This window comes from Oncorhynchus keta, chromosome 2, assembly GCF_023373465.1.
Source record: "Oncorhynchus keta strain PuntledgeMale-10-30-2019 chromosome 2, Oket_V2, whole genome shotgun sequence".
Taxonomy (NCBI): Eukaryota; Metazoa; Chordata; class Actinopteri; order Salmoniformes; family Salmonidae; genus Oncorhynchus; species Oncorhynchus keta.
This window is the reverse complement of record NC_068422.1, coordinates 50,099,648-50,111,370: the sequence shown is the minus strand read 5'-3', so window position 1 is coordinate 50,111,370 and position 11,723 is coordinate 50,099,648. Positions and strand designations below refer to the sequence as shown.

General features: G+C 42.0%; 1 protein-coding gene across 1 annotated transcript; it reads left to right on the top strand.

Annotated features, from left to right (window-relative positions):
• Positions 1-3,797: 3,797 nt before the first annotated feature.
• Positions 3,798-10,423, top strand: LOC118402142 (BAG family molecular chaperone regulator 3-like). Its single transcript, XM_035800093.2, has 4 exons — positions 3,798-4,016; positions 7,052-7,390; positions 7,610-7,960; positions 8,360-10,423. Exons 1-4 carry the CDS (start codon positions 3,822-3,824, stop codon positions 9,176-9,178), a joined length of 1,704 nt encoding a protein of 567 aa, XP_035655986.1. The 5' UTR covers positions 3,798-3,821; the 3' UTR covers positions 9,179-10,423.
• The last annotated feature ends 1,300 nt before the right edge of the window (positions 10,424-11,723 follow it).

The window sequence follows — 11,723 nt, the reverse complement described above, 5'->3', positions numbered from 1 at the left end:
AAGTGACTCGCTGCGGTGGAAATCTGTCTTTTGGTCTGATGAGTCCAAATTTGAGATTTTTGGTTCCAACCACTGTGTCTTTGTGAGACGCAGAGTAGGTGAACAGATGATCTCTGTATGTGTGGTTCCCACCGTAAAGCATGGAGGAGGAGGTGTGATGGTGCTTTGCTGGTGACACTGTCAGTGAATTATTTAGAATTCAATGCACATTTAACCAGCATGGCTACTACAGCATTCTGCAACGATTCACCATTCCATCTGGTTTGCAATTAGTCCCACTATCATTTGTTTTTCAACAGAACAATGATCCAACACACTTCCAGGCTATGTAAGGGCTATTTGACCAAGAAGGAGAGTGATGGAGTGCTGCATCAGATGACCTGGCCTCCAATCAAATGACCTCAAACCAATTGAGATGATTTGGGATGTCGCTCTGGCTGCTGGTGCTTCTCTGATCCACCTCTACGCAGACGACACCATTCTGTATATTTCTGTCCCTTCTTTGGACACTGTGTTAACTAACCTCTAGACGATCTTCAATGCCATACAACTCTTCTTCCGTGGCCTCCAACTGCTCTTAAACACAAGTAAAACTAAATGCATGCTCTCCAACCGATCGCTGCCCACACCTGCCCGCCCGTCCAGCATCACTACTCTGATGGTTTTCACTTAGAATATGTGGACAACTACAAATACCTAGGTTTCTGGTTAGACTGTAAACTCTCATTCCAGACTCACGTTAAGCATCTCCAATCCAAAATTAAATCCAGAATCGGCTTCCTATTTTGCAACAAAGCATCCTTCACTCATGCTGCCAAACATACCCTCATAAAACTGACTATCCTACCGATCCTTGACTTCGGCGGTGTCATGTACAAAATAGCCTGCAACACTCTACTCAGCAAATTGGATGCAGTCTATCACAGTGCCATCCGTTTTGTCACCAAAGCCCCATATACTACCCACCCCTGCGACCTGTATGCTCTCGTTGGCTGGCCCTCTCTTCATATTCGTCGCCAAACCCACTGGCTCCAGGTTATCTATAAGTCTTTGCTAGGTAAAGCCCTGCCTTATCTCAGTTCACTGGTCACCATAGCAGCATCCACCCGTAGCACGCGCTCCAGCATGTATATTTTACTGGGCACCCCCAAAGCCGATTCCTCCTTTGGCTGCCTTCCCTTCCAGTTCTCTGCTGCCAATGACTAGAACGAACTGCAAAAATCACTGAAGCTGGAGACTCATATCTCCCTCACTAACTTTAAGCACCAGCTGTCAGAGCAGCTCAAAGATCATTGCACCTGTACTTAAGCCCATCTGTAAATAGCCCATCCAACTACATCATCCCTATACTGTTATTTATCTTATTTATTTTGCTCCTTTGCACCCCAGTATCTCTACTTGCACATTCATCTTCTGCACATCTACCATTCCATTGTTTGATTGCTATATTGTAATTATTTAGCCACTATGGCCTATTTATTGCCTTACCTCCCTTGTCCTACCTCATTTGCACACATTGTTTATATATTTTTTTTCTATTGTATTATTGACTGTATGTATGTTTATTCCATGTGTAACTCTGTGTTGTTGTTTGTGATGCACTGCTTTGCTTTATCTTGGCCAGGTCATAGTTGTAAATGAGAACAATGTTCTCAACTAGCCTACCTGGTTAAATAGGTGAAATAAGGTGAAATAAAATAAAAAATGAGTTGGACCACAGAGTGAAGGAAAAGCAGCCAACAAGTGCTCAGCATATGTGAGAACCGCTTAAAGACGTTTGGAAAAGCATTCTAGGTGAAGCTGGTTGAGACAATGCCAATAGTGTGCAAAACTGTCATCAATTCAAAGGGTGGCTACTTTGAAGAATCTAAAATATATTTTGATTTGTTTAACACTTTTTTGGTTTACTACATGATCCATATGTGTTATTTCATAGTTTTGATGTCTTCACTATTATTCTATAAAAATAGTCCAAGTTAAGGAAAACCCTTGAATGAGTAGGTGTTCTAAAACATTTGACCGGTAGTGTGTATGTATATATATATATATATATATATATATATATATATATATATATATATATATATACTACCGGTCAAAAGTTTGGGGTCACTTCCTTGTTTTCCACATCAAACTTAGATTTGTCTGTTCATAACACTTTTTTCCCACATCTTCCTCTGTCCAGTGTATATGTTCTTTTGCCCATATTAATATTTACTTTTTATTGGCCAGTCTGAGATATGGCTTTTTCGTTGCAACTCTGCCTAGAAGACCGAAGACCAGCATCGCGGAGTCACCTCTTCATTGTTGACGTTGAGACTTGTGTTATGCAGGTATTATTTAATGAAGCTGACAGTTGAGGACTTGTGAGGCATCTGTTTCTCAAACTAGACACTCTAATGTGCTTGTCTTCTTGCTCAGTTGTGCACCAGGGCAAGTTTCAGGAGAAAGTTCTTTGTTTCTGGCCACTTTGAGCCTGTAATCAAACCCGCAAATGCTGATGCTGCAGATACTCAACTAGTCTAAAGAAGGCCAGTTTAATTGCTTCTTTAATCAGAACAACAGTTTTCAGCTGTACTAACATAATTGCAAAAGGGTTTTCTAATGATCTATTTGCCTTTTAAAATGATAAACTTGGATTAGCTAACACAACGTCCCATTGGAACACAGGAGTGATGGTTGCTGATAATGGGCCTCTGTAGATATTCCATCAGCAATCAGCCGTTTCCAGCTACAATAGTCATTTACAACATTAACAATATCTACACTTTATTTCTGATCAATTTTAGGTTATTTTAATGGGCAAAAAATGTGCTTTTCTTTCAAAAACAAGGACATTTGTAAGTGACCACAAATTGGCTCCAATTAAGCGCCGTCCACAGGGTATGACATGACGTTGCAAAATGGAGTGATATACTTCCTTCTTCAAGATCCTTTTTACCTTGCACAAATCTCCCACTTTACCACCACCAAAGCACCCCCAGACCATCACATTGCTTGCCCCATGCTTGACAGATGGCGTCAAGCACTCCTCCAGCATCTTTTAATTTTTTCTGTGTCTCAAATATGCTATTCTTTGTGATCCAAACACCTCAAACTTAGATTAATTGTCAATGACACTTTTTTTCAATCTTCCTCTGTCCAGTGTCTGTGTTATTTTGCCCATCTTAGTCTTTTCTTTTCATTGGCCAGTCTGATATATGGCCTTTTCTTTCTTTGCCTTAGCCCTCTGCGCCACACGGGAGGTCCGCAAATGAACTTCTAACAAGGCACACTTGTTAATTGAAATATATTCAAGGTGACTACATCTTGAAACTGGTTGAGAGAATGCCAAAAGTGTGCAAAGCTGTCATCAAGGCAGAGTGGCTACTTTGAAGAATCTCAAATCTTAAATATGTTTTTTTTTTGTTATTTCAAAGTTTTGATATCTTTGCTATTATTCTACAATGTAGAAAATAGTAAGAGTAAAGAAAAACCCTTGAATGAATAGGTGTTCTAAAACGTTTGACCGGTAGTGTATATATAATGTCAATTATAACGTTACTTAATCAACATTGACCGACGATACATTTGTAATTGTAGCCACCATCTGAGCTGCATACTTTATAGCCACCACGTGTGAAGGATATATACAAACAGAACTTTGAGTTTCCTGACTGAAATGCCAGTCGCCTTACTGTCAGGCTGGAATCCCTTGAATCTCGAGACACACTTGCAACTTTTACGCAACGTTGACCTTGCTATTTATTTCGAGAAACTTCCAGCCCCATCTCCCACACGTCACCGTGCGGAATCTTTAAAGGGTCCGTTGACTGAATAAAATGGCACGGTATAAAGGATCAAGGAGTTTGAGCAGCATGAACACACAGTCACCAATGGTAGATATGGTCAATAATAACGATCCTCTACCGTCAGGATGGGAAATAAAAATTGACCCACAGACAGGATGGCATTTTTTTGTGGATCACATTAATCGCAAAACAAGCTGGAATGACCCAAGACACGATTCCAAAAAGGTAGGATCATGGATGTGTAGTAACTTGATGTGTACCGTGGGAGGGCTCGTGTGATATATATTCAAAGTTGGAGTGAAATGTCATGTCTGCTTGACAGCATGGCAGACACAACACATAATCTCTCTAATATATGGCACGGTCCTCGATTAAGCGCTTCAGTGGTTAATAATGATGGTCACCGCTTCTGATAAGCACTGGCTTATATTATAGGGGAGACAGAGTGGGCATATTCTATTTATAGTAGGCTATGCTTCTATACATTTTTATTTACTTTAAAAACATGGGCTACAAATTGTCTCTGCTAAGACTTAATATACGCCAACGCAATGGAATGTTGTCTATGGAAGGCTCCAGCGCTCTCCCACATGCATTATAACGGGTTAACTAACAATAGCAATAGCTGTTATAAACGGCTATGTTCTTGTGTTATGATCTAAACTGAGCAACTGCTGTTGTAAAAGGCTATGATATTGTGTTATGATCTAAGCTGGCAGGTTTGTTGATGACGCACAGTCATATGTAAAGCCATGCCTTTGAGTGTTTGATCATTTCCATAATGTTTATTTAAAGCCTATTAGGCCAAGCAGACTCCAGACTGCATTTGTTCATATTTCTTACACTCTTCGAAAATAGGGGTTCCAAAAGGGTTATTTGGCTGTCCCCACATAGGATAACCCTTTTTGGTTCCAGGTAGAATTATTTTGGGTTCCATGTAGAAAAGGGTTATGTGTAGGGTTCAACATTGAACTCAAATGGGATCTACCTGGATTCAAAAGGGGTTCTTCAAAGGGTTCTTCTACCAGGACAGCCAAAGAACCCATTTAGGTTTTTAGATAGCATATTTTTTTACTAAAACTTTTCCTTACAAGGGATTTGAAGGTGTTCATCACCCACCCATATATAACAGCTCCAAGAAACCTACAATAGCCTACATTAAATTAACAAATCGTTGAATTTGTTGACATGTTTTTACACCATTGAACTGTGCAGAAGTGCTATGTGTCAACTTTAAATGTTGAAGGGTTGGAGGAGCAGACCCTAGGCTGCCAGTTGGCGTCTTGCATTAGGAAGATCAACACTTTCTGCTGTCCGAAGTTAGTGTCACTAAGAATCTGCTGGAAAGACACAGCTGTCAGGGGATAAAATTGGTGCAATGCTGGCAGTGCACAGGGACCATGCCAAAATGGCAGAGGGCAAAGGGTCGTTCAGAGCTATTGGCTGTGTCATAACTACTTTTGTTTTATAAAAAAAGTCAAGGAACGATGTAAAGAAAAGGTAGAATATACCCCACACATCACTCTTAAGTCATATTTAATTGTAATTCTTATTACCATGCAATATACAGCAATTTTGTTATTACATAGTCATGGCAGCTTGAGACTGTTCCAATACAGTGAGTCCAATGGGCCAACAGTCTTGTGGACAAACTTTTGTCTTTGTCGTATCAAACTGTGTGAACTTATACTGAACAAATATATAAACGGAAGATGTAGTGTTGGTCCCATGTTTCATGAGCTGAAATAAAAGATCCCAGAAGTGTTCCACACGCATAAAAAGCTTATTTCTCTCAAATTTTATGCACACATTTTATTTACATGCCTGTTAGTGAGAATTTCTCCTTTGCCAAGATAATCCATCCACATGACAGCAGTGGCATATCAAGAAGCGGATTAAACAGCATGATCATTACAAAGGTGCACCTTGTGCTGGGGGCAATAAAAGACCACTCTAAAATGTGCAGTTTTGTCACACAACACAATGCCACAGATATCTCCAAATTTTGAGGGAGCGTGCAATTGGCATGCCTCCAATGTCGTTTTTGAGAATTTGGCAGTACGTCCAACCGGCCTCACAACCGCAGACCACGTGTAATCACACAAGCCCAGGACCTCCACCTCTGGCTTCTTCACCTGCGGGATCATCTGAGACTAGCCATGAAACTGTGGGTTTGCACAACTGAAGAATTTTTGCACAAACTGTCAGAAACCGTCTTAGGGAAGCTAATCTGCGTGCTCGTCGTCCTCACCAGGGTGTTGACCTGACTGCAGTTTGGAATCGTAACCGACGTCAGTTGGCAAATGCTCACCTTCGATGGCCACTGGCACGCTTCTAGGATTAATCCCAAAACTGATCATGTAGTGATATCACAGAGATACTGTTCCCTGCTGTCACAGTCAGGGGTCTCACTCTGACAGTTGACCGCTTAATTGGTTGTCCTGGTGATCACCAAGACAGCATCATGGAGTTTTTTTTGTCTCCACTGTGAATTATGATCAACATGCATGTGAGGACATGAGACAACTATGATTTGTTATGTTTTATGATAGTAAACACTGCCTAGCAAACCAAAAAATGCAGAGCCTACATACCCACATGTAGTGATGGCTTGCTTCTTCTGACAGGCACAGACTTGCAATTGGATAAGAACTACACTCTTAGAAAAAATGGTTCCAAAAGGGTTCTTTGGCTGTCCCCATAGCAGAATCCTTTTTGGTTCCAGGTAGAACCCTTTTGGGTTTCATTTAGAAGAGAACCCTCTGTGGAAAGGGTTCTACATGGAATCCAAAATGATTCTTCCTGGTACCAAAAAGGGTTATTCAAAGAGTTCTCTTATGGGCACAGCTGAAGAACCCTTTTTGGTTCTAAATAGCACCTTTCCCCCCCCTACGAGTGTAGTTTCCTCTTCCAAGTGGTCAGAGAAGTGATACTTTTCTTTTTATCTCCCAGGGATATTTCACAATGTACCGAATGCTTTTTGCTTATAGATACCAGAGCAGATTCCAGAGCAGACTTATTTGTTTCAGCCTCTAGCAAATGGCTCTTTTCAATCAATCTCAATTTAATTTTAATAGCCCAATGGTCTAAGTTTGGAGGAAATAGCAAATTCTTCTGGGATGTTGGACATCATTCCCTCATAGAAAACACCTTTTATGATGGATTGGCAGTAATTGGTTGCCTCTGGGGCTAGGGTTTCACTCACATACTTATTTGCATGTCTTAGATATGTATTAATTCAGACTTTTTTTCTTCTTCAGGTCAGCCAGCTGTCTCAAAATGGCCCCAGTGTGCCCCCAGAGCCGAGTCCTCAGGAGATGCAGAAGGCCTTCGTGAGAGACATGAAGCACCCCACCCTCCGTCAGGGTTACATCCCAATCCCAGTCTGCCATGAAGGCGGAGACATCCGTCAGCAACAGCAACACCAATGTTTCCCGTACATTCAGCCGACTGCTCTGAAAAATGTACGAGCAGACGGGCGGACACCCTCCCCCACCCCGACGCTCCACTGCAGGCCTAGATCTCCTTTGCAGGGTCCCTCCGAGAGCACTACCCCTGAGCCCTACATGTCCTGTTCGCGTAGTTCACAAGGACCTGAGGTGAGATTGATATAGCTAATGAGATTACTACGCATTAACTCTTACCATTTGATTTAATCATAGATTGATGTCATTGGAGGATTTGCAGAGAAAGTTGTAGTTAAATGCAGGTGTTTGATGTCGGAATCAAACTAAACCTCCAGCTACTTCTAGAGCTACTTGGAATATTGAATATCCAATTGTACTTCCTCTGATTCATGCTAGACTTTCATTCCTTAGGGCCACCCCCTCCACCAGCCCCCACGACCCAGCAGCACAGGCCTCCAGGCAGGTTACATCCCCATCCCAGTGATCCACAAGAGGGCCGGAGGTCACCCACAACAAGCCCCTGTCAACTCCACTCTCTACACCCAGCGCTTTCCGGCTTACTCAGAGCTCCAGCCCTCCTTCCACCACCTACAACCAGAGGACTGGAGCGGTCATCATGGGCCCACGCCTTCTTCCCGGGACCGTGCCTCCCCCTCCCCGAGCGTGCTTCCCCAGCACCGTGAGACTGCCACCATCCATATCCCTCCGCATATGAGGAGCCAGTCTCCCCTCAGTGCACAGGTCATTACAGAGAGACCACAGGTACCTTTTTTCCATCATCGCTTCACCTATTGCCAGTCCAATATCATTAGGATTCATCTATATAAAAAGTATAATATATGTACATAGCCATAAATGCCAGAATAGCAAATTTGACATTTTTCCTGATGAATAATTAGCAGGTTGACATTTATTGTCCTGAATCTTGCCCAAGAGGTGGAACTGAGTGATTTCCGCCAGATAGGCCAACTGCAATGTCAAAATTGTCTATATCGTAAACATTTAAGGTTAGGGTTAGCAATGTGGTTAAGGTTAGGTATAAAATCAGATGATATAACTTTATAGCTGTGCTAGTTAGTGACCATTCTGCAGAGCTGCCTCCAGGTCAAGATTCATGACAATAAATGGCAACATGCAAATAATTCCTTCTTTCTTCCCCAGGTCCCACAGAGAGAATCACCCCACAGAATGGAGCAGGAGATCTCTCAGTATCCCCAAACAGTGCAGAGAGAGGCTGACACACAGCAGCTTCAACAGCCACAGATGTCACAACGACCACAACAACAGCCACAGCAGCCACAACAATACCAACAACCACAACAATACCAACAACCACAACCACAGCAGCCACAACAGTACCAACAGCCACAACAATACCAACAATCGGAACAGTACCAACAACCACAACAGTATCAAAAGCCAGAAAAACACCAACAACCTGAACAGTACCAACAACAACCACAACCTCCACAACAACCACAGCCACAACCGCAGCTGAAACAGACAGCAAACATCACAGTCCAGATGCCCCCAAAACCAGAAGCCCAGGAGCCAGTGGATGCTCCTGCTCCACAGGAGGTCCCGTCCACAACAGCAGAAAACGAGTCCGCCGCTCAGTGTCACCCAGGCTTGGCTAAAGTACAAAAGATAGTGGAGAGAGTGGCGAAACTGGAGCAAGAGGTGAAATGCTTTGTTGGAAAGAAGAACGATAAGAGGTACTTGCTGCTGGAGGAGCTGTTGACCAAAGAGCTTTTGGCATTGGACTCAGTGGACCCAGAGGGGCGTTTGGATGTGCGACAGGCGCGACGTGACGGAGTCCGGAGGGTCCAGACCATACTGGATGCACTGGAGATGCTGGATGAGCGGCCATCGGAGCCAGTCAGTTCGTCCTCGATGGAGGGCGAGAGCCCGCCACAGAGTGGAGAGCAGCTTAGTACGATCAGCCAAGCGAATGTGGAGATGGCCAGGGAGATCTCATAATGACTGCTTTATTATGGCGAAGAGTGAAGAGAAACGTCATCAAATATGACGTGGAAATAGGCTGCTCTCAATGTTCCCTATACCCCCCTTTCTACGGCAGATATCACATATGAACTATAAGATGCGTGTTTGCTTAATTTCCAGTGTTGGTATTTTCTGGTATTTACCACATATGTGACGGTGGTATCTGAGTGCAATTATGTTTAGCCACTGTTGTTGCCTTTTGCCGTGCCAATGTCTTTTTGCAAGAACATTGTCATGTTTAGTGTGTTAAAGACACATGCAGAAGGGAGATGATTTAAGAGGCCTTTATCCATCCATATAGGAAAATACTATGAAAATAGCTTATTTAAATTTTAAAAAGTACATCTATGTTGTTGCCTTTGGACCATGTGATGTGGTTGTTGTAAAGTTGTTCAGTACATATTCAATAAGAGAACACTGGTTGGTATGTATAGAGAAGGCTACATCTCTCTATCTAAGAAAGGGCTTCAGTTGCTATTGTTAGAGATGCCTAATATTTATTTCCCTCTTAGTTCTAATCCACTACTTCGAGAAACAATATTTACCTCAGATTCCATATGAAGAAATGGGATAAATGTTAGTGAATGTTAATGATTCAGTCAGAGAAAAGTATTTATTTTTGGGCCTCAGGGGACAAAGAGCCACTTAAAGGAAAGAATCTTAATTTTCTTCCTCTCAGAGATTCCTCTCAGAATCTTCCTCTTCCTCTCAGTTCCTCTGGGTTATTTAACACACACCCAACAAATTATATGGTTGATAGAGTTACTTCGGGTTTCATTAGTTTCAGCCTGTAGGTGCATTGCCTATTTTGGGTTCTTGGCACTTATTTCACCATTATAATATGTTTATATTTCATTTGTAATGATTAGGGAACTTGATATGTTACATTCAACAATTACATCTAGTCACCTTTGATTCGAGTATGATTTAGAATTGGTAGAATGTTTTACAACATTTTTACATTTGTAGTTTCACTTGTAATGTTATTTAAAGAAAGGAATTATATATGAATTTAAGAATGCATTTAGAAATGTTGGATGTGAGCTGCATAACCTCATGAGATGTGAGACTATTAGCATCAGCTGCTAATCAAGAATAACAATTCAAAGGGTCAATGTAAAAGTAGGCATTGTTTATCACAGCTTGTGCATTGCAGGTTGTTGCAGTGTTGACAGCTTGGAGTCACATTGGCATGGTTGCAAATAAAATGATTTATTTTGACGTTGTCTATAATTGAGTGACTTTATAGTAGGTTACAGTATTGTGATATGTTGCCATTCTTGCTATCAAGTGGTTCTATATGGTTTACACAAATCGAAACCTCACCTTGTATCCTCTCCATCACTTAACACCTTGTGTGAGACAAGCAACACATGGTAGATCCAGGAAAAAATGACACATTTTAGGAGAATGCACAGTATTGAATAAGCACTCTATTAACTTGGCATGGGGTGTTTATTTTTTTAGGTTTAATATATTCCATTCAATAATACATTCCATTCACCACCAAACTTGCTTTTTTTCTCACTAAGAGAGCATATAACCCTGCTATAAGTGCCACCTGAAATAAATATCATAATGAACTACTACAATTTCAACATACAAACATAAGGGGAAAGTGAAAGTTTGACATGATCGACCTTCAACATTCATAACCAACCTATCAACGTTGATAATAACTGGTAGACTAAATGTGTAATTACCCAAATACCAGTATATCAATAAAACATTATTTTAATTGAATGTCGAATTTTGATGAGAGACGTGTCACTAATTCAGACTCAATCAGCTCAAACAGCTGAGCATTTGAATACCTTAAACTTGCTGTACGTTGGATTTTACTCTAGCCTAGGCGGAGATCCTATTGAACAGTCCCAGAAAGAGACGTCCACCAATCGGTGCACTGGGCAAGGTAAATCGAGTGCACCTGGTGGAGCTCGATATAGAATGAAGAGTAAGGTCACGTGTGATTGTTTTGTTTTGGAGCGTGAAATCCTGTGGAGGCGGTTGAGCAACACTGAATTGGCTGTGACTGGGGCAGAGATGGATGGAAAGGCAGGGGGTGAGGTGTTGAGGAGGACGGGATGGAGTGTAGTTAGTGGTGGAGTGGAAAAACGTGTAGGTAGAATAGTGAGATTAAAGGTTAAGAAAAAGAGGAAGCCTGAGGCACCTTTGCAGGTCTTGTGAAGGGAGGGTCTCTTATTGAGGCACAGCGCCTCCAGATGGGAAGAAGGTGAATAGCCTGTCAGTGCTACTAAACTTTTAGGATCTGGTACTGACAGAAATAGTTAGGATTGGGTATATGAGTTACTATGTTTGAGCTTACGTTCCTAAACCATTGTGTTGCTATGACTGTCAAAGGTTTGGGCATGTGGCGGCGGTGCGTAAAGGTAAAAGGAGGTGTGCGAAGTGTGGGGGAGAACATGCATATGGGGAATGTGGAGACGGGGTCCAGTTAAGGTGCTGTAACTCTGGGGCCGCCTATTGTGTGCCATATGGGGGTTGTGCATTGATGAAAAGA

Coding starts and splice junctions, on each gene's coding strand:
- LOC118402142 (XM_035800093.2), top strand. CDS start 3,822: ATGGCACGGTATAAAGGATCAAGGAGTTTGAGCAGCATGAACACACAG. Junction 4,017..7,051: donor CAAGACACGATTCCAAAAAG/GTAGGATCATGG, acceptor TTTCTTCTTCAG/GTCAGCCAGCTGTCTCAAAA. Junction 7,391..7,609: donor GTAGTTCACAAGGACCTGAG/GTGAGATTGATA, acceptor TTCATTCCTTAG/GGCCACCCCCTCCACCAGCC.